Here is a 25,873-nt window from a genome sequence, read left to right as displayed (position 1 = left end):
CAGCAGGAAGCCTGCTTCTCCCTCTGCCTATGTCTCTGCCTCTCTCTCTCTCTCTCTCTCTTATAAATAAAGTCTTTAAAAAAGTATCTGTTTGTGGGCAGCCTGGCTGGCTCAGCGGTTTAGCGCTGCCCTCAGCCCAGGGCCTGATCCTGGAGACCCGGGATTGAGTCCCATGTCAGGCTCCCTGCATGGAGCCTGCTTCTCCCTCTGCCTGTGTTTCTGCCTCTCTCTCTCTGTCTCTCATGAATAAATAAATAAAATCTTTTTTTAAAAAAAGTATCTGTTTGAGTCCCTGCTTTCAATTCTTTTTATTTTTTAAGTAATCTCTACAGTCAGTATGGAGCTTAAACCCACGATAACCTCGAGATCAAGAACTGGATGTTGTACCAACTGAGCCAGGCAGGCACCCCCTCGACCCAGCCTCCCACCTTCAATTCTTTTGGGCATATACCTGGAAGTGGAATTGCTGGATCCTAAGGTAATTGCTCAAGAAACCACTACACCCTCTTCTACAGTGCTGCCCTATTTTACATATGGTCATTTTTTTTTGGTTGTTAAATTATGCTCATCCATTCTTTGCTGCAGGAGATTGATACTTGGATACACTGAACCAATACAAAAAACAGACTTTAGCTGAAATCATGCAGTGAGTGTATCATAGAGGTATCTGCCAAACACTTAAAATTACCATGTTGAATAGTTGCCGGGACTCACCAGCTATGGTAGGGGAGGTGTGTTGGTGAGGTGGGGCAGAAAGATGATGTTGGGGCAGTCAGAGAAGGAGTAGAAATAATTCCACATCCTGCCACTCATTCTCAGTTTGGCTCATCTGACACTGAGCTTTGGAGGTGATGAGCAACAAAGGAGGGAGGAGAAGACAAAGAGCAGTACAGTGAAGATAGATGGTTGGTGTGGGTCCATCAGTTAAATGTCTTAACTAATTGGTGTGAAATTTATTTCAGTGAGAGTCTGTCTTGTCCCCTACTTCATCTCCAATGTTCTTGGAGCCCATTTCCTTTCAAAAACTTTAATAATGTACAAAGAGTACAACTGACTCATAGCCTTTAAAAAAGTTGAATGTGGAGGTGAAATACAATTGTACAACGGCCTTAAATTTGTGGGGAGAGAAAGAGACTGAGATCTAAATACTTTGGCACTTTATTCTTCCATCCTTAGACCAGTCGCCTCCTGAAGCCATGGGAAATCACAGTGCTTTGGTATCTGGAGAGCGGTGAATGCAGAGGCATATCTGCAATTTTTATTTCTGGTGGGCCTTTGTTCAAGACAACTTTTCGATCTTCCCCGTGGCAAAGCCTTTCACTGTGATTCAAAAACAGAGAGTCTTCTAAAGGGCCAGCATGGATCCCACGCACTTCTGCATGCTAAGGGGTTGGGAAAGAAAAATTCACTGTAAATCACACCAAACAGCACTTGACTAGATGAGGGTGGAGGTTCCCCAATAGCTTTTCCTAACTCCCCCTGTTGAGAAGGAAGGTCTAGGGGCATCTGGGTGGCTCAGTCAGTTAAAGCATCCAATCTGATTTTTGGTTTTGCCTCGGGTCACAGTCTCAGGGTCAAATCCCCGCAACAGGTTCTATACTCAGCACGCAGCTCAAAGTCTGCTTGTGCTCCCTCTACCTCATCCCTGAGCACACACCACATCCATTAACTCTCTCTTTCAAATAAATAAATAAATAAATAAATAAATAAATAAATAAATAAATAAATATTTTTTTAAAAAAAGGAAAGATAAGAGAGGTCTAGTGGACAGACCAATATAACATTCCTTTTTTGATTTTTATTTTTAGATGTTTGTTTCTTATCTGAGAGACGAGCTCAGGAGAGCAGAAGCAGAGGGAGAGGGAGAAGCAGGCTCCCCGCTGACAGGGAGCCCAACATGGGGCTCAATCCCAGGACCCCGGGATCATGACCTGAACCGCAGGCAGAAACTTAACCACCTGAGCCACTCAGGAGCCCCAACAGCACCCCCCCCCTTTTCTTTAAAAGCAATGGTTTATGGCTTGCTTCCAGACCACCAGGAAGAGCGACATGGACTGCTAATTAATCATGCACTTCACTGCTTATGTGACCTTGTACAAGTCACTTACCCAGCTGTGAGACTCAATTTTCCAGAATATAAAATGGGTGTTAGTCAAGGATTGAGTGTTAAATAAAACATTACATGTGAATGAAAAGATTTTGCCAACTATGAAATATAAGATCAATATTAGCTCTGCTGCCACGGCAACTGGGCCAGGAGAAAGAGCAGCCACCTGAGCTACTGTCTTACATAAGTATCTGTTTCTGGTTCTTGGTTTCTGCTGAATTGCACTAGGTAGGGGGGTGGGGGGTGTTGGGTAGGTTGGGGTGCAGCCCCATCTCCACTATGCTGTGTTCTCACTGTGATGTTGTTGCATAGTTACATCCTCTCTGGTAGAAAAATGAAGATAAGTAAAAGGAAGGAAAATACAGCTAGTATTCACCCAGTGTACATTCCTTTCATTCAGTTCTCACTTAATTTTCATTTTTACCCTGTCAGGGAGAACTTTCTCTACACCAGTCACTAATTTTATTTTTTAAATTGTTAGGAACACTGTCAACTAAATTGTGCGAATGAAACAGCTATTAGAAAATTATGCCAGATTATAGCTCTCAAGAGTGAGGTCAAGATACATTCAAGACAGTTTTTGTTGTTGACTTCAGCTCAGAGTTTATGCCATGTAGTTCTGGCAAATGAAAAAGAAAAAGTCAATGCTAATATTGTCACCATGCTAAAGCTATTTAGGACAGGCAAAACGACTTGACAAGCCACTGAATTACAAGAAATACAACCCAATATTAAGCCTGCAGAAGTCTTCATAACCAGATAAATGTGATGTTTTGAATCTTGACTTACTCCATTTTATATTCGTTTTCAAAGTATCAGATAAAAGTACATACAAAATAATCATCTCAGGGCAAATAGCAGCTTCATTTACTATATTGTGTTTCTGTAGTTTCTAAGAAAATAAAGCCATGGGATGTCTGGGTGGTTCAGCGGTTGAGCATCTGCCTTCTGCCCAGATCGTGATCCTGGGGTACTGAGAGGAGTCCTGCAGGGGGCCTGCTTCTCTCTCTGCCTATGTCTCTGCCTCTTTCTGTGTCTCTCATGAATAAATAAATAAAATCTTTTAAAAAAAGCAATATTTTTGTGATATATTCTGTATATCGTATATATTCATATTATATTAATATTCCTATTATATTAGTATTCATATATTAATATTCATAATAGACATGATATGATACTCTGTCTTTGTAAAGTATATTCAACCTTAATTGTTTAGCTGCTAGAAATTTGCATATTTATGCAAACCCATTTCTTTCTAGGAATCCTAATTTGAAATCTCCTGCTATAGTCTATTACAATGGATTCTCTTCTTTATTTTTTTTTTATTTATATATTCATGATAGACACACAGAATGAGAGAGAGAGAGTCAGAGACACAGGCAGAGGGAGAAGCAGGCTCCACGCCAGGGGACTCGATCCCAGGACTCCAGGACTCCAGGACCACACCCTGGCCCAAAGGCAGGGGCTACACCGCTGAGCCACCCAGGGATCCCCTCTCTTCTCCTTTAAAGAAACAACTTACCTTTTCACAAGTGATCCCATCTGTCTGAATTTGGAAAATGTTTTGAAAATACTGACTGAATAGCAATGCTTAATGGGAAGCAAGTCTTATCTGTAAATCTAGCCAAACTATTCCCATAGTTTTTAACCTGTATATGCAGTATAGCTTTAAAAATGCATGCTCTGTACTACAACTTGAATGTTAATGGCACATTTTGTTAATATTAATTAATTCTTTTGTTAAAGATTTATTTATTTTAGAGAGAGAGGGAGAAAGCATACACTAGGAGGGGGAGGGGCAGAGGGAGAAAGAGGGAGGGATAGAGAGAGTCTTAAGTAGGCTGCATGCTTAACTCGGAGCCCAATTTGGGGCTCTATAGTATTTTTTTTTTTAATTTTTATTTATTTGTGATAGTCACACACACAGAGAGAGAGAGAGGCAGAGACACAGGCAGAGGGAGAAGCAGGCTCCATGCACCGGGAGCCTGACGTGGGATTCGATCCCGGGTCTCCAGGATCGCGCCCTGGGCCAAAGGCAGGCGCCAAACCGCTGCGCCACCCAGGGATCCCCCAATTTGGGGCTCTACCCCGAGATCATGACCTGAGCCGAAATCCAGAGTCAGATGCTTAACCAACTGAGCCACCTACGTGCCCCATTAAGTTAATTCTGTGAGTTGGTATTATGCAGAGAGAAAGGTAGGCAGAGATTTCTGAAATAAATATTTTATCTATTTCAAGATTGTCTTTAGGTAATTTGAATAGCTACTGGTATTTAATTCTTCCTTGCAAGTTTACGTAAAAGTGCATCAAACAGTTTATAGTTTTTGTCAGACAAAAGAATGGTGGTTGCCAGGGCCTGGAGGGAAAGAGAAATGGGGAGACATAGGTCAAAGGGCACAAACTTTCAGTTCTAAGACCAAGGTTTTTGTTTGTTTGTTTTTTTAAGGATTTTTTTTATTCATTCATGAAAGACACAGAGAAGAGAGAGGCAGAGACACAGGCAGAGGGAGAAGCAGGCCTCATGCAGGGAGCCTGATGCGGTACTCGATACCAGGACTCCAGGATCAGGCCCTGGGCTGAAGGCAGACGCTCAACCACTGAGCCACCCAGGTGCCCCTAAGACCAAGTTCTGAAGATCTAATGTTCAGCTTGGTAACTATAGTTAATAATACAGTAGTGTATACTTGAAAGTTGAGGAGAGTAGATCTTAAGGTCACCAGAAGAAAAAACGAGTTAACTATGTGAGGTGATAGATGTGTTAATTATCTTGATCCTGTTAATTATTCTACAGGGTGTATGTTTATCAAGTCATCACTTCGTTCACTTTAAATGCCTATGTTTATTATTCCTAATAAAGCTGGAAAAATATAAACTTAAAAATAGCCTTTGTACAGTTATCTATGCTTATTCAGAGATATATTAAATTATACCATTTAACTATGAATTTTTTATGATGGACATTTATAGGAAAATACCTTCAGATTCATATTCCTGAATATCATGTTTTCTTTCCAAGGCATAATGTAATGTCGTGGGATCATCCCTTGCTTTAATGAAAACCGTGGCAAATGAACCTCAGTAGACCTGAAAATGAGGAAGGAAGGATATATATCTGTTGAGTTAAATACAGTCATTTTAGCGTTGTTCGTGTGTTGTGTCTGTGTTTGGACCCCCATGACTGTAGGACAGGGAGCTATGTCATTGTTTGATGCTCATCTAATAATGAACCCATTAAAACTCCAAGTATCACCAAGATCAAGAGTCAGGCTGGATATATCTGTCCCTGTAACTTCATGCCATCCTTTACAAATTGCTCATGATGTTCACTTAACCTGATCCTAAGGAAGAAGGCAGCACACCATGATTTGCCCCAGGCCTACCCGTGGCCTGAGGAAGTCTCTGGCCAGCCACAAACAACAGCTTCTGAATTTAATAGTTGCTTTACACTCAGGAAAGAATTGCTTTTTCTGCACACATATCGTTTCCCTCTAGAACATAAACCTTTCTATATAGATGCCAAGGGAAGCACAAAACGCTTGTCCTCATCTGTGTAGCTCCCAGACGGCTAACAAAACAAAACAAAACACTGGGATGCCTAGGTGGCTCAGTGGTTGAGCATCTGCCTTCAGTTCAGGGTGTGATCCCAGGGTCCTGGGATCGAGTCCCACATTGGGATCCCTGCATGGAGCCTGCTTCTCCCTCTGCCTATGTCTCTGCCTCTCTCTCTCTCTCTCTCTCTCTCTCTCTGCATCTCTCATGAATAAATAATAAAATAAAATCTTAAAAAACAAAAAAATGAAACAAAACACAACCCTCCCTCACCCCAAACCCAGAACCCTCAAGTCCTCACTTATTAGAAGGTTTATGTGAACTCTCATCAGAACAGCTGTTGGCAAGTTTAGGTAGGATAGGACAAGTGTCTTTCCCTGAAGCCATCACTGCCAGTAGGGACAGAATTCTCATCCAGAACTTCATGAACTCACTCATCTAATTGTTGCCTCAGACAGAACAGTCTGGCTAACTTCATAGCAACCCATAGCAGTTACATCAGCAGTTGATTAAGAATGTGGAGTTTAAAAAAAAGAAAAGGAAGGGATCCCTGGGTGGCGCAGCAGTTTGGCGCCTGCCTTTGGCCCAGGGCGCGATCCTGGAGACCCGGGATCGAATCCCACATCGGGCTCCTGGTGCATGGAGCCTGCTTCTCCCTCTGCCTCTCTCTCTGTCTGTGACTATCATAAATAAATAAAAATTAAAAAAAAAATAAAAAAGAAGAAAAAGAAAAGAATGTGGAGCTTAAAGGGTGCCTGGCAGGCTCATTTGAAAGAGCATGGGACTCTTGATCTCAGGGTCATGAGTCCAAGCCCCATGTGGGCTGTAGACATTAAATAAATAAAACTTACAAAAACAATTTTTTTTAAATGTGGAGATTAGAGCTGTTTTTAGTGTTTTTTATACCCCTAGGATTAAAATATTCTTCTCGTGGACCACTTAAAAAATGGGGGCACCTGGGTGGTGCAGTCAGTTAGATGTCTGGCTCTGGCTCAGGGCATGATCCCGAGATCTGGGATTGAGGTCTGCATCAGGCTCCTTGTGTGGAGCCTGCTTCTCCCTCTGCTTGTGTCTCTCTGCCTCTGTGTGTGTGTGTCTTTCATGAATAAATCTTAAAATAAAAAAAAAAGAAAGAAAGAAAGAAAGAAGAAAAAAAGAAAGAAGAAAGAAAGAAAGAAAGAAAGAAAGAAAGAAAGAAAGAAAGAAAGAAAGAAAGAAAGAAAGAAAGAGAAAGAAAGAAAGAAAGAAAGAAAGAAGAAAGAAAGAAAGAAAGAAGAAAGAAAGAAAGAAAGAAAGAAAGAAAGAAAGAAAGAAAGAAAGAAAGAAAGAAAGAAAGAAAGAAAGAAAAAGGCTAAGCAGCAAGAATTATTGCCAGATAGTTTGGTGAGACTATGGAGTATATACCTAACAATAGTTTGGATAGGCATTTCTTTTTGTCAAGTGATCTCCTCGCCCAATGTGGGGCTTGAACGCATGATCATGGATCATGGATCAAGAGTCGCATGTTGTACCAACTGAGCCAGCCAGGAATCCCTGAATAGACATTTCTAGATTTGGATAGGCAGAAAGGTTTACAGAAGAGTAATTTTAGTAGACAAAAACATAAGGAACCTTGTAAGTTGAAGTATTGGGGAGGACTCCAGGTTCTGGCCTGTGCCCCAATGGGACTCTCAATCCACTCAGACCAAGTTACCTTGCTTCTGGAGCATGTCTTCGAGCAGAAGACTGTGAACCCCCAAACTCTGCAATCTTAAGAGGACATGCCACCTCCCTCAGCAGAATGCAGAGGTTTGACATCAGTCATGTGAATCACTGTTCAGCAAAAATATAGAAAAGTGTACAAAGATGTGGAGAAATTCCTTCAGGGGATCTGGCCATACACCACTTACAGGGAGCTGACGGTGAGCGTGCAAGGCAGCTACCAGTGCTTGAACTAAGGAGCAGATAGGTAGATCCTTAGCTGAGGAAGGGGCCAAGGTGCCATTTCAAAGAGGAAAGATCACAGTAGATTCTTTTTCCTACATCTACTCTTAGTCCTGGTGTGACCTGGAGGTTGAAGGTAGCCCAATGGGCTGCTAAAGCCATCAGCCAACAGCAGTACCTATGTTTTGGTGCTTCTCTTTCCAGAGAATGCTCTGGGGTGACTTCACAGGGCTCTGTAAGGTGACTTTGTTCCCTACCTTAAAATTCTCACCTTGATACTTGCCCTGAATTGGATTTCTTCTGTGAGGTTAAGACAGTTCTTTCACACTCATGATTAAAGCTATCTGGAACACATCGAAAATCCTGCTGAACATTTTGCATCAATCCCCTCAGCATATGGTTTCTTTTTTTTTTTTTTTTTTTTTTTCAGCATATGGTTTCAATGAGTATTTGTAGAATTCCAGGAAGTTAGTTTCTTTTTTTTTTTTCTTAATTTTTTTTTAATTTTTATTTAGGATAGTCAGAGAGAGAGAGAGAGAGAGAGAGGCACAGAAACACAGGCAGAGGGAGAAGCAGGCTCCATGCACCGGGAGCCCGATATGGGATTCGATCCCGGGTCTCCAGGATGGCGCCCTGGGCCAAAGGCAGGCGCTAAACCGCTGCGCCACCCAGGGATCCCAGGAAGTTAGTTTCTATTCACTGGCACCAGTGAACACCATTTGATGCCCTTCTCTGGGTCATTCAGGAAGATTCTGCAAAATTATTATTTGTGAAGATATTCGAGAGAGCCAGTGTGAACTCGAGCCCTGGGGGTGGAGGGGCAGCGGGAGAGGGAGAAGCAGCCTCCCCACTGAGCAGGGAGCCTGAATGAGGTTCAATCCCAGGCCCCTGGATCAATGAGGCTCAATCCCAGGCCCCACTGAGCAAAAAGCAGACGCTTAACCAACTGAGTCACCCAGGTGCCCCTGCCACTTTAAATGCCACACATTCATGTAAATTCTAATTTTTCTAGTGAAAGTGATGGGCATTAACATCTGAGGCTACTTCATTTTCACCAGTAGCTGTTCCATAACCATTTGGAAACCATGGATTTCTGGATTGTGTTAGGATTACATCCTAATGTTAAACAGAAACCAACACAAGTTGTTTTTTCAGCAATCTATAACGTATCATTAACACATCTTGTATTCTTTTTTTAAAAAAAGATTTTACTTATTCATGAGAGACACAGAGAGAAAGAGGCAGAGACATAGGCAGAGGGAGAAGAAGCAGGCCCCCTGCAGGGAGCTTGATGTGAGACTCAATTCCCGGACTGAGATCACGTCCTGAGCCTAACGTTCAACCACTGTGCCACCCAGATGTCCCAACACATCTTGTATTCCTATCCTGTACTTTTACCAAACAGTAATAAAGTTTTGACAATATCTAAATAACAAACATTAAACAAAATAATTCTGCAGAGGGGCACCTGGGTAGCTCAGTGGGTTAAGTGTCTGTCTGCTTTCGGTTCAGGTTATGATCCCAGGGGTTCTGGGATTGAGTACCTCATTGCGGGGGGATGGAGGTGGGGATTTGTGTGTGTGTGTGGGGGGGGGTCCCTGCTCAGCAGGGAGTCTGCATCTCCCTCTCCCTCTGTCCCTCCCACCCCTGCTTGTGTTTCTCTCAAATAAATAAATAAAATCTTAAAAAATAAAGTGGCAATTAAAGGAATGTTCTCTTTCCCAATGTATTACACTTTTAAAATCACCCCTTGTGAATAATTTCAGTAACAATATTCAGTTACCTATTCAAAATATTTTTCTTCCCTTGGTTATAGCAATTTTATACAAGAATATCTGAGATTAAAAAACGGTCACTGGAGGGATGCCTGTCTGGCTCAGTCAGAGAAGCATGAGACTTGTATTCTCTGGGTCTGGAATTCGAGCCCAGGATGGGTGTAGAGAATACTTAAATAAATAAATGTTAAAAAAAAAAAAAAAGTCACTTGAAGCTCATTAAGGACTGCCCAAAATCCAATTTTATTTGTGCATTCTTTAAGAATAAAAAGCAACCAATAGCCATTTTCTTATTTTCCCACTTACACCCTTAGATCCAACTTCAATGACTATATATTCCAGGAACTACAGAAAGACTTTAAGTGTGGTCTATAAAGAATTTCTAATTGCTTCCTACATATTTTTGCTTAACCTATTTTATAAACTATAGTGAACTCTCAGAGCATCTTCACTACCTTTATGTCCTTCAATAAAAACGAATAATTTGACACTTCAGGCAGATGTAACATTTTTAATACCCAACTTCCTTAACATAAGGTAAAACAAACAGTCTTAGGCAGGCAACCACTGTCAAGTTTTTAAACATCCATGGTAATTGCACAGGTATGGATCACATTCAACATTTAGTATATGATCGAATAATCAAAAAGAAGTAACAAACAAAGTTAAGAGCCAAAACTTCTTTGAAAAGCTTCCAATGTTAATTTACTTCTGGATAAGTGGTAAGAGCCATCAGTATAAAACTATTTTAATTTTTAGTCTCTGTCCTTAAAACTGCCTAAAAGTTCTTATTAGAACACAGAAAAACTAAATTTGAGCACATCTGTAATCTTAACAACTTATGTGTCTTATTAGGATCTTTTAATGGAATGTTTTGAAACCAATCATAATTCACTTGCGAGGATTAATCAGAAAAAGAGAATAAATTTTTGAATGGCATGTCATAATGACCTAGACAGAAATAATTATCAACTAGTAATAACTAACACATGCACAGACTGAGAAATGAAATTCTCTGCTATATTATAAAGTATTTTGTAAGACATGAGAAATATTTCTATCAATAACATTCATTGCCCCACAAATTCAACTTTAAACAAGACAACAGTTCTTTCTCTCCAGATTTTTATGTTTATCAGTGCAAAGTAAAACAAAGCAATCTCAGTAGAAATGGCTTATTACAAGGTAATTCTAGAAAGGCTTATTCCTCCAAATATACTAAAAGATGTCCAAATCATTAGAATGATCAACTTCAATGGCTTCTTCTGGGTCCAATTTTGTCTCCCCATGGCCTTCCTGCGGCTCGTCCAGAGAGGCCAGGGCCTCATTCGTATCACTCGCGAAAGTTTCTCGTGATGTATCATCATCTTCTTGAAAATTTAGATTTTTAATAGCTTGTTTCATCTTTTTTCCCAACACTTGTGTTCTCCGCTTTCTAGCAGCCTTTTTATTTTCATACTCCTTTTGATTTTCAATGTAGAAAATGTCCTACAATAAAGAAAGGATTTGAAGTAAAAACTACCATTTACTGAACATTTATTAGAAGGCAGGCCCTAGATTTATGTTCATCATCTCCATTTCTCACAAAAAACAAATATTATTAGATTCCTAATAAGACACTGAATCCAAGACAGCAGATAAGTCTCCACTGCAAACAGACGATGAAGCTGTAATTCAAACTCAACCTCATGTCAGTTCCAGGGCCCATGCTTATTCAAACATAACCCATCTCTATATATCCAATATATCCAGGTTTCCTAAATGGGAAGATACAGTAGAGAAATCATGTCGCTCAGGATTTAAATAAAATATAATTTGTCACAACAAAATGAAGTCTTTGGTTTACTAACTTTGAAATGTTATCATAAGCATACAGGACTGCACATGCTAAGAAACCAAGCCATGCCTGAAGAGTGTGACTAAGTATGATCACATAACCTACACAATGAAAAAAAAAATCCATCCCTGAAAAAAAATTACTGTAATTAACATGAAGACTGTAAATCTGTCAAAAACTTATACGATGAGGCATAAAAATAATATAGTCAGCATTGGGATATATCCCAGGATGTAGAAAATGGATTTTATAGAAGAAAAATGAGATTGTTAGTATAGTATTTGCACCTTGGCAATCTGAAATCTCCAGCTCGATCACTGCTGTGGCAGTCTGCTATGTGCACTGCAGGATGCTTAGCAGCATACTTGGCCTCTATCTATTAGCATAGACCCCTACCCCCCACAACTGTGACAACCAAATACATCTCCAGGCATTGCCAAATGTCCTCCAAGAGGCAAATTACCAGTGGACGAGAGATGCTCAAGAAAATGCATTTCAGTAAACTACTACATGGAAAAACGTAAAATGACATCTGGGAACCTTGATATGACAGAGAAGTGTAATTTCAGAGGGCACAAAAAGAAAAGGAGGCCAGGAATCTAGAGAGAAGGCCAAAATGACTACGCTAGGGCAGAGAAGGTTCAAAGGCTTATAATAGAGGCCAGGAGAGACAGAACACACTTCTGACAGCCTCTGATCTTCTGGGAAGGGACCATTAAAAGCTATAACCAGGTCAGTCCCTCTGATATTCTTAAAGTGCACAAATCACAAATCCTTCTTGTTTATAAAAAGCGATGTGGAGGATGGTGAAATAAAGGGGCCCTCCCCTATAATTTATGCTAAATAGTTATAAGCAATGTACAGAATCAGCAGAGGAAGGAGTAAGAACACTGAAACTAAGAGGACAAGGGAAAGTTTCAGAAGATGAATGCTTTGATAGAAGGAGGAATAGAAGTATTTGCTAAAGAAATGACAAGGCTGGGGGTGGAGAAGGAGGGTACATGTGTAAGTGGAAGAAGGACAAAAAAAGGGACTTCAGGTAGGTATCATTTACTGAATGAGCACATTTATATGCCAAGCATTGCACTAAAGATTCTTCATTCTCACCAGAACCTTATGAAGTGGGTATTACCCTTCTTCACAGATGAGGAAAGCGAGAGTGCCTGCTTCAGCAGTGCGTACACTATAATGGGACAAGGAAAGTAAGGCACAGGATTGCAGAGCTAACGTGTGAAAAGTAAAAAGTGTAAGCTCATATATTAGTTCTCCAAATTCACATTCTTAAAGCCTACTGTGTTGCCTTCACAGAAGTATGACAATGCACAATTTTTTCAACACAGTCTACTTACCCTAACAGAGGAGAGATCCAAAAGAAGCTGCAAGGGGAAGTATTTCCATCTCACGGGGAAGCACATCCAAACATCTCGATAAGAACAATTCTAAGTAGTACAATCCTTGGCAATACTAAGCAGAATTATAATGTTTCCCTTTTCCCTCTAAAGACATCAAGCTCTATTAAAAAGGAATGGCTTTCCATAGGTTCTCAATCTGCTCCAGGGGATTAGAGTTTCCTCTAATAACAAAAGTACTCAATCCATGCACATGAAGAAAATTTGGAAAAACACAGAAAAATCTTATAAGCCAAAACATTTATAATCCCCTGGAACAGATTTACATATCAATTAATTTTCCCATGCTTCCTTTTTGTTCTAAATTTGTACTTTGCCTTTTTAAAAAATTCGACATTATTTCATTTTTCTCTTTTTCTTAAAAGTGCTTCACAAATGTAGAGGCTACAACATAGTCATTTTTAAAATGTCCCCCTTGGTCAACACTCCTATATTACTAGATTTCCAAAAGTTTGTTTGTTGTTATAATGCAAAGTTTCTGGTAGCTTAACATAAACTACTAACATTAAAACCTTGGGACACCTGAGTGGCTCAGCGTTGAGCATTAGCCTTCAGCTCAGGGTGTGATCCTGGGTCCAAAGATAAGTCCCACATCGGGCTCCCTACTGGGAGCCTGCTTCTCCCTCTGCCTATGTTTCTGCTTCTCTGTGTCTCTCATGAATAAATAAGTAAAATCTTAAAACAAAAAAATACCCAAATTTTGAAAGTTAGAGAATTCTTTTTATCACATCATGCTATTTCTCTGAAAAGCATGACATTTTACTATTAACAATATTTAATATTACTTAGAATAATGCTCCTTTTCAGTGTACACGTTTTGTTAGGGATTATACCGTGAAGAAGAAGTAAGCAGTAAACTCTGTTCTACTCAATAGGTGTGTCCCCACAGAAAATTACATTGTTACATATTTATCAAAGTCATTGTTCCACTGAGGAAAAAAGGGCAGTTGTGGACTAGAGATTTCAAATGTGCAATAACAGTAACATTTCCTGTAGGAATTTCAATAAAGATTTAAAAAAATAACTGGAAGTGGACAGCCTGAAAACTCGAGGGAAAAGAACCTAACATTCAGCAGCTGCAAAATAAACTCACACAGAATGTAAGCTCAAGAGAAGTGGCTTTTATTTATTTGTCTTCATTAGCCTTATAAATGGCTAAACTATATTCTCTGTCCTATACTACCTACTTTTACAACACAGAGAATAAAGCTGCTCACAGTATCTGTGTTGTCTTCGTACCACCTCTTTCCTATGCAAGAAGCAATTTCTCAATCTTGATCGTATCTGCTAAACGCAATCATGTTCCTTAATTCACAAATTAAAAGATAAATTCTGAGCTGTGAAAATCTCACACTGTAAAAGAACTCCCATACTGGACCTTCTAGTAATGCAAAAATGATTATTACTGACCAATTTAGCTTCTAACTTCTTTTTTTTAGCTTCTAGTTTCTAAGAACTACTGGAGACAGAGGAATGAATAAAACAAATCCATGAGGAGACAATGACCAGAATGTGGTACATTCTATTAGGTAACCATCTCAGACTCTTCAAAAGGTCTAAATCATTACAGAAAACGGGGAATTAAAAAGCTCAAATAAGATACAACAAATGAAATGTGGAAATCTAGATAGTATCTGGGTTTGGAGGAGGCAAAAAGGTAGACAACACTTTCTTGGGACAACTCAGGAAACTGGAATAAGGTCAAGGTATTAGATGATACTATGAAATTGTTTTTCTTTCTCTTAGGTGAAGCTGTGTAGGAAATTGTCCTTATTGTAAACAGATACTTATTGAAATAATTAGGGTCGAGTGACATGATGTTTGCTACTTATTACCAAAAGGTACAGAAAAACAACTCTAAGGTAAGAATCTCAAAATACTAACAACCCCTAAATCTAAGTGCGGGAAGTCATCCTATTATTCTTTCATCTATTCTGCATGTTTGAAATTTTTCATTAATAAGAGATTGTAGGAGGGTAGTAAAAATAATGGTGGGCTAAAAGACCAGGAAAATGGACATTAAGGAAATTGTGACCTTGGCTTGTAAAGGGAACAAAGAGGAGGCATACGTTTTACTTGAAATGAGACAATGACAGAATTGGTCAATTTAAGGCAGAACACGTGATGGGGATTTAATAGAATATGAAGCTAAAACCCAAGCAGAAATGAAATTGTGGGGGAAAAAAAAGAAATGAAATTATGATAGATCTTAAAAGTCAAGGATACTATAATTTTTACCTTAATTTGTTCCTCGCTAATACTAGGAGTATTTTTCAGGAGATTCAGGAAAACTCCACCTGGTGTTCTTCTTCGACTACCATTCTACGAAAAGAAACAGAAAAGGATACTGTATAGACTCTTCCTATGAATAGTCTAAAAGCATCTCTTAAACAGATAGGTACCTAAAGAAATAATAAGATCTACCCTGATACCACAGTTTAACTGCAAAATCCTCCTCTCTTCTCCATACCTCCACATGATCTTTTTTTTTGTGATCTATCTTTTAATAACATGGTATTTATCACTTCCTAAAACACCTGAAGATATATTTATTCTTTATATATGGTCTCCTTCCCACTGCCAACTACAATGTAAGATTGTTGTTGTCCAGAACAGTGCATAGCACACAGCAATAAATAATCATACAAGAAAAATGTCCATTAAAAGAAAGTGAATTTGGACTTGTACCATTCCAACACTAGCTCTACAAGAGAAACTTTTATCATTACAGTATTAAGATACTAATGAATCTATAACTTTCTGTTCAACTAAACAAAAAGCTAAGTACCTTAGCAGTGACAAAGGTGCCAGGACATTCATGATTATTGTAATTTGTTTTGTTGTCAACTTCTGTTTTGAATTTTTTAAAGATTTGTTTATTTGACAGAGAGAGAGAAAGAGAGCGAGCAAGCGAGCACAGCAGGGGGAGAGGCAGAGAGAGAGGGAGAAGCAGGTCCCTGCTTAGCAGACAGTCCAATGTAGTTCCCCCACGGGCAGGAAGTGGGGAAACAAGCAAAATAGGTGAAAGGGTTTAACAGGTACAAACTTCTAGTGACAAGAGTTCTGGGATGATGACCTGAGCCCAAGGCAGAGGCTTAACCAACTGAGCCACCCAGGCAACCCTGTTTTGACTTCTACAGAATCTGTGTTCACAAGCTATTTCCTCAGCCAGTGCTACCAATTATAACTGGTTTCTTTTCTCTTCATTTCCATAGCATAATATTGATTTATTACTCTCATGTGATGTTACTATTCAGATTCATGAGGAGCAAATAAGATGCCGTTCAAACTTCATCCTCACCTTGTGGTGAAAGCTGAATTAAATGAGATCTCCAAAACCACTGTATGGGATAAAATATCACTGCCTGTGATCTGGCCCTAACCAAAGTAGTGCTCTTTCTGCCATTCTCAAACAGTGAAGTGTTTCTTGCTTCACATCTTTCAGAGTGACTAGTATAAAGACAAGAAAAAACAAATGTTAAAAAAAAAAAAGAAAAGAAAAAGAAAAAAAGAAAAAACAAATGTTGGTGCGAATATGGAGAAAAGGGAATTTTGGTGCATTGCTGGTGGGACTGTAAACTGGAGAGCCATTATGGAAAACAGTATGAAGTTTCCTCAAAAAATTCAAAATAGAAATACCATATGATTCAGCAATCCACTGCTGGGTATTCACCCAAAGAAAGCATAAACACTAATTTGAAAAAACATATGCATCCCTATATTTACTGCAGTATTATTTAAAATAGCCAAAATATGGAAGCAACTTAAATGTCCAATGACGGACAAAGATTATAAAGATATACACACACACACACATCACATTACAAGGTCATATATATGTATGATGAACTACCACTCAGCTATAAAAAAGGATGAAGTCTTGCCATTTACGACAAAATGGATGGGCGTAGAGAATATTATACTAAGTGAAATAAGTCAGAAAAGAGTAAGCCAAATGCCAGATGAATTCACATATATGGAACCTAAAAACCCAAACAAACTTGCTTACCAAAAATCCAAAAACAGAGTCCTTAAATACAGAGAATAAACTGGTGGTTTCCAGACAGGCAGGAAGTGGGGGAACAAGCAAAATAAGTGAAAGGGTTTAACAGGTACAAACTTCTAGTGACAAAATAAAGTCACAGGGATGGAAAATACAGCATAGGGAATATAGTCAATAATATTGTAATAACTTTTGGGGCGCCTGGTGGCCCAGTAGGTTAACTGTCTGCCTGAGGCTCAGGTCATGATCTCAGGGTCCTAGGATTCATGCTCCCTCCTCAGCAGAGTCTGCTTCTCTCCCTCAGCTCCTCCCCACCGCTCATGCTCTCTCTCCCTCTCAAATAAAGAAATAAAAATTTTTAAAAAACCGTAGTAACTCTGTATGGAGATAGCTGATAACTATACTCATTGTGGTGAGCTTTTCTGTAAGGTGTATAATTATCAAATCAGTTATACAGCTAAAATTTTATGTCAACCATACTTCAGTTAAAACTTCGGAAAGGAAAATGGCAAAGTGTAAAGGAAAACAAACACTAAAGTGTTTCTCAAGCCTTTTGTTTACTGTAGCTTCCCCTACCCCAGGAGCCTTTGCAGATTTTTTCCTATCCACCCCATCTTTTCCTATCCACTCTATCACCCATTGAATTTTAATACTCACAGATACGCTGTATATATATCTGTGCTTTATACATATACATGTGGGTTTTTGTGTGTGTGTGTGTTTTCTTTTTTCTTTTTTTTTTTTTTGGTCCCAGAACCAATTTTTAAGAATCCATGAATTAAACGAACCAAAAGCAACATGTGGGTTCGTCATTGCTAACTACGGGCTGGGCACACTGTGCTAAGTATGTTATGCACATCATCCTGCTCAATCCTTGTAACATAGGATTAGTCTCCAGTTTGCACCTTTGAACAAGACGCTCTCTGAGAAGCCAAATAATTTAGCCAAATCTCACACCTAATAAGCTGCGAGCCCAGAATTCAAAAGAAGGTATCGCAAACTCCAAAACCTATATTATTAAAATTTTAGTTTTCAAGTCCCCTCCAGACTGTTTTCCTCAAATTTGAGCCTGTACTCTCAATTGATTCTATAAGAGATCTGCTGTTGACTGTATACTAACGGGACAAATTTATGTATGGCTTTTGTAAGGTAAGTAATAATTGGAAAAACAAACTATATAGAATTTTAAAATTCAGTTTTCTGAAATTTGAACCACACTGTAACACACTGATAAATAAGAGATCCTAGAGACAAGTTATTTTGTTTAAAAAAAAATCACATAAAACACAATATAAAACGGAAACAACAAAGCAGTAAATCTTACCATTATAAAAAGGCCACCATTTTGTTCAACTTCAGCAGTTTCCATCAGAAGTTCAATCGCCTTTTTGTTCCCAATTATCCTCACTACTCGTGCTATCAGATCTTTCTTTGGTTCCTGCAACCTGATAAAGAGCAAATCCAGTAAAGCAATGTTAATCTCTTTATTTGTTGTATAAAGTTGAAGAAATGTACCTTTGTCTTCAGTTTAGTCCCTATGTGGAATCAAAATCCTATTCTGGTAACATCTGCTTTGAAATCTTTAGTATTTAACCTTAGAGTCACTGACATGACAAGACCTCTACCCTCAGTCACCAAGGAGACAGTGAACTCAAGGTTCCATCTCAAGTCTCACAACTGGCCTTTTCATTTTGCCGTAATGGATCATGATGAATTTCAAAATGAATGTGCACATCCAGAAAGGGAAATGCAGGCCTAAAAGCAAAAGAAGTTAAGTCCACTCTTGTGGCAACAGACATACATTATGCTTTCAACTAGGCCTAGAAGTTGATTCTCCTAACTCCAGAGATGTGTGGGAGCTTTAAAGTGGATATGATCTTTCTCAGGCTCTCTGCTACAGAACAAACTATCATTTAATTTATTGATGACGTGACGTCTGGGTGGCTCAGCGGTTTAGCACCTGCCTTTGGCCCACAGCGTGATCCTGGAGTCCCGGGATTGAGTCCTGCGTCGGGCTCCCTGCATGGAGCCTGCTTCTCCCTCTGCCTATGTCTCTGTGTCTCTCTCTCTCTGTCTCTCATGAATAAATAAATAAAATCTTTAAAAAAATAATAATTTACTGATGACTTACTGTAGGATCAGCAGAATCCTAAAAACTTTGCATGCATTATCTCAGTTAATTGTCTCAACGGAAGTAGGTACTTATTTTCATCTTACCATTGAGAGGTAAACACACAGAAAGCATAAGTAACACTTCTAACGTACAGTCCACATTCCACAGAGATGAGGGACCAACTCACCAACTCTAGTTCTCCAACTAGACCTAGCTTCCTTGCTCCTTTTCAACAAAAGGTAGTGCATTATTTGGAAAACAGCACGAGACTAGGAACAAAATGAGGTTTAGTTCCAAATAGGACACTTAAAATTGTGACTTTGGACAAGCCGTATGTTTTTTTTTTTAAAGATTATACTCACTTATTCATGAGAGACACACAGAGAGAGGCAGAAACACAGGCAGAGGGAGAAGCAGGCTCCCCACAGGGAGCCCGATGCGGGACTTGATCCCAGTACTCCAGGATCAGGCCCTGAGCCGAAGGCAGACACTCAACCGCTGAACCACCCAGGCATCCCTGGACAAGCCATATTAACTATGGGGTCATAGTTTCCTTATCTGTAAAGTGAACATTTTGGTTTACAAAATCTCTAAATTCCTTTCCAACACTCAAATTCCAAACTCACTGTGTAGGTTACAAGTCCAGAAAAAAAAAAAAAAAAAAAAAAAAAAAAGTCCAGTCCTACCATTGACAGGCTGGCCTGAAAACTAAATACTTGTTTTCGTACCAGCAATATTACTCTTGAACCATATATGTTTTCAAATCTGTGATACTGTTCATTAATGACTTAGAGCTAAGAAAAAGTTAAAATTGAACTTGTTAAAAGAAAAAAAAAAAAAGGAAGTATCAATTTACCATGTACCAAGAAATTCAACTTCTAGGTACTTATCCAGGAGAAATTAAAATACACGTCCTAGTATCCGCGTGTCAAAGCTCATAGAGCATTATTCATAATAGTCAAAAGGTGGAATAGTAATATGGACATTTTTAAATGTATATAAATAAGAATAGTAAGTAAGGGATCCCTGGGTGGCGCAGCGGTTTGGCGCCTGCCTTTGGCCCAGGGCGCGATCCTGGAGACCCGGGATCGAATCCCACGTCGGGCTCCTGGTGCGTGGAGCCTGCTTCTCCTTCTGCCTGTCTCTGCCTCTCTCTCTCTCACTGTGTGCCTATCATAAATAAATAAAAATTTAAAAAAAAGTAAATAAATAAAACATTATTTCCAGTTTAAAAGCTACATTTGTTGAACTGAAACCTACTTTAAAAAAAAATGAATAAGTAATGATGTCTACTACAAAATGGACAAATCTCAAAAACATTTCACACAGAGACCACATACTGTATGATTCCATTATTACAAAATATCCAGAAAATGCAAATTCATCCCAAGAGAAAGTAGGTTGGCAGTTATCTGGGATAGAAACAAAGAATAACTTTAAATGGGAATATGAGGGGGATCCCTGGGTGGCGCAGCGGTTTGGCGCCCGCCTTTGGCCCAGGGCACGATCCTGGAGACCCAGGATCGAATCCCACGTCGGGCTCCCGGTGCATGGAGCCTGCTTCTCCCTCTGCCTGTGTCTCTGCCTCTCTCTCTCTCACTGTGTGCCTATCATAAATAAATTAAAAATAAATAAATAAATAAATAAATAAATAAATAAATAAATAAATAAATAAATGGGAATATGGTCAGGATGGATCTATTAAGGTGATGGAAATGTTTTTAAAAGTGGTCTATGGAAAAAAATAAAAAATAAAAATAAAAGTGGTCTATGGTGATGGTTTTAAAACTGATAAATTTACTACACAATCAACACCCAAAGTGGGTCACTTTATCATGTGTACAAGATGCCTCAATAAAGTTATAAATGTCCATGAATGTCTGAAATCACTAAAAACAAACAAAACCCAAAACCCATGATTGAAAAAGATATGCTTTGATCTAAAGAGCTCCAAAGCACTAAATGGCAAGTCACCAAAAGTTCATTAAAAGCAAAAAAAAAAAAAAAAAAAAATCATAAAAGCCTTCAAAATTCATTATTTTATTAGGTCTCCCAATTTAAGGAAATATAGATACACTCCTATAACCAAGTAGGCCCATTCCTAAAATTAAAAAAATCTCAAAAGAAACATCACCCTTCATGCATTTGGAATTATTTTATTTCCTATAAACGGAAGACAGTTCATCAAGTGCTCATTTGTAGGCCAAATTTTAATGCTCACCTGAAAGAAATTTCATCAGCCACTTTCTCTTGTGCATCATCCTCTGTGATCTCATACCGGCCTTTATAGTTCATTTCTAGTCTGTCCCCTAGTCTGTCTTTGACAGGTCGTTTCCGTTTGAGATGACCTTGCCCATTTTCCTCTTCCTTTGATCCCATTTTTTTGCCACCATGCATATATTCATCCAGCTCTTTGTCTAACTCTTTTGTATGTTCTTGAGATTCCCTCTTAAGTTTCTTAGCAAGCAAATAATTGTAAGTCTCAGATTGTCTGCTTTTGTCAATAGTACCCTCCATTCCCAAGATACCAAGTTCAGTAGCCACTGCATCTTGATTCTGTTCTTGTAGCACAGCACCCCATATATTGTTAACTTTCTTTCCTCCAGGAACAAGAGGTTTCTGGCTGCTCTGGCCAAACTGAAAAGGCTCTGGCTTTGGAGGAGGGTTAAAACATTTCTGTCGCTTGCGCTTCCAAAGGGAGCTATCATCATCTGAATCAGAAAAACTCTCTTCACTTGAATCCACGCTTTTAACAGTTCGATAATGTGATACCGGTACACATGGTGTTGCAGTACCCTGGAAGGGTCTCACGGTGCTGTCCCCACCTAGTGTTTTCTGTAAATGAAAGGAAATACAGTAAATTCCAAGAAACACATTAACTCCACTTACCACGTGCTATTTTATTTAAAAAAAAAAAAAAAAAAAAAATTGGGATCCCTGGGTGGCCCAGCGGTTTGGCGCCTGCCTTTGGCCCAGGGCACGATCCTGGAGACCCGGGATCGAATCCCACATCGGGCTCCCGGTGTATGGAGCCTGCTTCTCCCTCTGCCTATGTCTCTGCCTCTCTCTCTTTCTCTCTCTGTGACTATCATAAATAAATAAAAATTAAAAAAAAAAATAAAAAAAAAAATAAAAAAAAAAATTATTTAAGGATTCAGCTGGACCACCAAAGCAGAACAATCCTCAATGAATCTCTGAAACCAATCCAGTCCCTACTTTTCTAAAGTTCCACATGGAATTTGCCATTTCAAAACCACAAATTCTTATTTTTTTTCACAAATTCTTATTTCTAAAGCGAATACAGAACTTAGTTCTAAAGCCTCTTTCTAAAAACTTACCAAAGGTCTTAATTCCCATGTCAGAGTATTTTCAGTTACTGTCAGAATATTTGAAAACGACAAGCACAGTAACTGTTAGTAGCAGTTGTGAAAATTAAAAAAGGAACGTCACTAAATAGGAGTCAATGGGCTGGAAGGAGGAGTTCTCCTGCGCTATCAAAGGAAAAGACCTGGCTTTGCATCTCCCGCAGGAAGAAGCCCATACCTTCCTAACACAGCAAGAGGAAGATTTTCTTCCAGTCTGACAACAGCCCAACCAATGAGACTGTCCCAACACAGCGAATGAAAGGGCACCATACTTTAAACTCTCAGTTTACTCCAATGAACTTTTTTTTTTACAGCCCCTCTCAACTCCTCCCCTTCTTCTATAAAAGAGCATTCTTCAACGTTTCCCCTTTGTCTATGGTTTTGCCCTAGCTTGCTAGTTCAAAGCTGCGATTCTCTGCTGTTCCAGAATAAACCCTATTTTGCTAAGATAACTGACAAGTTTTATTTTAAAGGTTAACCCGGTATGTTTCCTTTCTTTCCAAACATGCCTTTCTTGCATCTGGACACATCCCACTTCCTTTACACAGTTTAGTGACCACACTCTTTTGAGAGTAGATACAAAACTATGGGTAAAAACCCCTAACATACTACTTTTAAACCTGCACAGTCCATAGCATTAAGTTTACCAAGTCATGGGTCAATTTATGGAAAAGACTGAAAACCCAAACTGAAACCTTCCTATCAATTTCCTAAGACCTCCATATGCAAAAACGAACACCTTGGGGGCGTCTGGGTGGCACAGTCAGGTAAGCAGACAACTCTCTAGGTTTGGGCTCAGGTTATGATCTCAGGGTCATGAAATCAAACCCTACCTTGGGCTCTCCACCTTAGCGCCGAGTGGGCTTGGGATTCTCTCTGCCTCCCCTCTCTCTCTTTCCCTTAAAGAAATAAAATCTTTAAAAAAAAAAAAAAGGCGGGGGGCGGGGGGGAGAAAAGGTACAACTTTTCTTCGTTGTACCAAACGAAATATTTGCTATGCTATTATGTGCTAGACACGGAGGCAGGAGGGGGTGATTTAAGCCCATAAAGAGGCAGTCATCCTCTTTAAGTCATCTTATTTTTTTTTAAAGATTTTATTTATTTATTCATGAGAGACACACAGAGAGAGGCAGAGACACAGGCAGAGGGAGAAGCAGGCTCCATGCAGGGAGCCCGACGTGGGACTCGATCCCGGGTCTCCAGGATCACGCCCTGGGCCGAAGGCGGCGCTAAACCGCTGAGCCACCCGGGCTGCCCTCTTTAAGTCATCCTAAAGAGGCATTTGAGAGTTGCCAGGCATTCCTGTTCACTGTACGGCTCACTGCATCCCGACAGACACCCTATCAGTGGCAGACTCCTCATTCCTAGTCGTACAAATTGGGGCACGAGGCTCCATCACCTGCCACTGGTCACACGGCGGCGGCGCCAGTTTTCGAACGCCGGCAGCCCGCACGAGGCCCGCCCAGGGCGTCCGCCCCTCCGCAGGGCCATCAACACAAACCCCCCTTCTGGAAAACCGGGAAGGGAATACGAAACCCGGCGCCACATCACGGCACGGCGAAGCCAGGTCTGATGGGATCATGGAAAACCAGGCCCCCAAGCAAACGAGGAACTCCATCCCCGGCTTTCCGGTCTCCCCAGCGGCTTAGGGCGGGAAGAGCGCCCGCGGCGGTTCTGCCCGCCGTCCCCCAGGTTCTGCGTTTGCAGCGACACCTGCGAGGCCGGAACCACCCACCGACCCAGCCCACGGCGGGGGCAGCCCGGAGGCTCAGAAAACCCGGAGCCGCACACAGTCACGGGCGGAGAGACGGCCGCACGCCTCGCGGCCCCGCCGGCAGCCAGAGGCCGGGTCCGGGTTCCCACGGCCCTGCGCCCCCCCCCCCGCCCCCGGGCCCGGCGCCGAGGCCCGCGCGCCCCGCCCGGCCGGGGACTCCCGCCGCCCGCCCCTCCCGGCCCCGAACTGCCCGCCGCCGGGCCGTCCGCACTCACCGGCACCTGCAGCGGCCGGTCGCTCGGTGCGACCGTCATGTCGGAGTCCGAGTCGGAAAGCTGCCCATCTTCCATGTCGCCGGCGTCCTGCGCCATCTTCCCGCGGCGTGGCGCGGCGGGGCGGGGCGGGGCGGGCGGGGCGGGGCGGGGCGCGGCGGGAGAGCACTTCCGGCGGGGAGGCGGGGAGGCGGGCGGGCGGGCGGGGCCGCGGCTGCTCGGGCGCCCCCGCGCGGGGCCGCGGCGCCAGCCTGCGCCTCGGGGGCCGCGCAGCATCCTTGTGAGCTGCGCGCCGCGTGCACGGCTCCGGGGAAACCAATCTCCTGTTTCCCCAGCGCTTCGGCGCGTTTTCTCCCGAACTTTGTTTTTTTCCGAGCAGACCGAAAGCGGTGCGTGGAGAGCGGGCGTCGGGGATTCCTCCCTTGGCTTCCCATATCCTCCGCAGGATGCTCCGCACGGGCTTTCTCGCCTGGCGTTCTTGCTTCTGCACAATCCACTCTTCTCGTAGCTTCTTGCAGAGCCTTTCCGACAGCAGCCGAGGTGGTTGCCCTGCTCGGACCTTCCAGGGACTTGGCGGCGCTCGGTAGATCCTGCCTCTGAGTTCTCCGCGAGGCGCCCGCAGCCGTCCCGTCCGCTCGTCTCGAGCTCGGCTGCAGGCCGCCCCGGTGCTCACGCCGTCCCCCGGGCATCCTTCGTCCTTCCTGCCTTCAGGGCTTCTGCGGTTGCTTTTCCTCTGCAACCTCCTCTGGACGACCCTTCACACCCCAGTCTTCGCGCAGGTTGTTCTCTTACATGATTCAGTTTCCATCGAATGCCACCTTCTTGGCGAGGCCTCTTTCGACCCCCCTCACTGAAACCGGATCCTCTACTGTCCGTCTTGAACGCTGATTTTTCTTCATGGCATCCATAGTCATATGCATATTTGTTTTGTCTTCTTTCTCCGCTGGAATGTCTGTCTTATTTATTGGTGTTTGTCTCCAGTGTTGAGCTCGCTGACTTATTAAATATAATAGGTGATGAAGAAATATTTATGGATTTTTTTTTTTTTACCTAAAGGGTATTATTTGTACCTTTTACTATTCTGTAATCTTTTTTTTTTTTTTTTTTTTAAGAAGCAATAGAGGTGCCTGGCTGGCTCAATCAATAGAGCATGAGACTGGATCTTGGAATTGTGAGTTCCCACCCCACTTTGGGGAGGTAGAGCGTATTTATTTTTTTAAAAAATTTTTTTGGAAAAACTTTAAAGAGAAACAATTTATCCTGGACACCTTTCTGTACCAAAATAGAAAGATCTAGCTTCTTTTTTATGACTACCTCGCATTCAGTTGCATAGTCGTACCGTCATTTATTTAGTCTCTGATGGTGTCCATTTAGGGTGTAGCCAATTTTGCAGTTAACACGTGTTTTGTTTGTTTTTTTTTTTTGTTTTACAAATTTGCTTTGTTATTTTCTTGTGATAAGTTTCTAGACTGCAGGGGTCCCTGGGTGGTGCAGCGGTTTGGCGCCTGCCTTTGGCCCAGGGCGCGATCCTGGAGACCCGGGATCGAATCCCACATCGGGCTCCCGGTGCATGGAGCCTGCTTCTCCCTCTGCCTGTGTCTCTGCCTCTCTCTCTCTCTCTCTCTGTGACTATCATAAATAAATAAAAATTAAAAAAAAAAGTTTCTAGACTGCATAAAAATGAATGAATATAGATTTTTGAAATGTGAGTGTAAGATCTAAGACCTAGTCCAGGGCAGCCCGGGTGGCTCAGCGGTTTAGCGCCGCCCTCAGACCAGGGTGTGATCCTGGAGGCCTGGGATC

The 25,873-nt window shown here is 41.2% G+C and overlaps 2 protein-coding genes across 3 annotated transcripts; both read right to left on the bottom strand.

Moving 5' to 3' along the window:
* Positions 1–1,140: 1,140 nt before the first annotated feature.
* Positions 1,141–6,116, bottom strand: TEX43 (testis expressed 43). The gene is made up of 3 exons (XM_038551609.1): positions 5,961–6,116; positions 5,086–5,194; positions 1,141–1,382 (listed from the first exon to the last, which is right to left on the bottom strand). Exons 1-3 carry the CDS (start codon positions 6,095–6,097, stop codon positions 1,173–1,175), a joined length of 456 nt encoding a protein of 151 aa, XP_038407537.1. The 5' UTR covers positions 6,098–6,116; the 3' UTR covers positions 1,141–1,172.
* Positions 6,117–9,576: 3,460 nt separating this feature from the next.
* Positions 9,577–24,204, bottom strand: PHAX (phosphorylated adaptor for RNA export). 2 transcript variants are annotated; one of them, XM_038552010.1, is made up of 5 exons: positions 24,074–24,204; positions 20,941–21,554; positions 17,931–18,051; positions 14,842–14,925; positions 9,577–10,845 (listed from the first exon to the last, which is right to left on the bottom strand). In XM_038552010.1, the coding sequence occupies exons 1-5, from the start codon at positions 24,167–24,169 to the stop codon at positions 10,576–10,578; spliced, it is 1,185 nt and encodes a 394-aa protein (XP_038407938.1). In that variant the 5' UTR covers positions 24,170–24,204; the 3' UTR covers positions 9,577–10,575. The 2 variants fall into 2 exon arrangements, with proteins under 2 accessions (XP_038407938.1, XP_038407939.1); XM_038552011.1 differs by lacking the exon at positions 14,842–14,925.
* Positions 24,205–25,873: the final 1,669 nt, after the last annotated feature.

Source organism: Canis lupus, chromosome 11 (assembly GCF_011100685.1).
Source record: "Canis lupus familiaris isolate Mischka breed German Shepherd chromosome 11, alternate assembly UU_Cfam_GSD_1.0, whole genome shotgun sequence".
Classification (NCBI taxonomy): domain Eukaryota; kingdom Metazoa; phylum Chordata; class Mammalia; order Carnivora; family Canidae; genus Canis; species Canis lupus.
The sequence above is the reverse complement of the archived record's forward strand: the minus strand, read 5'-3'. Positions and strand labels throughout refer to the sequence as shown.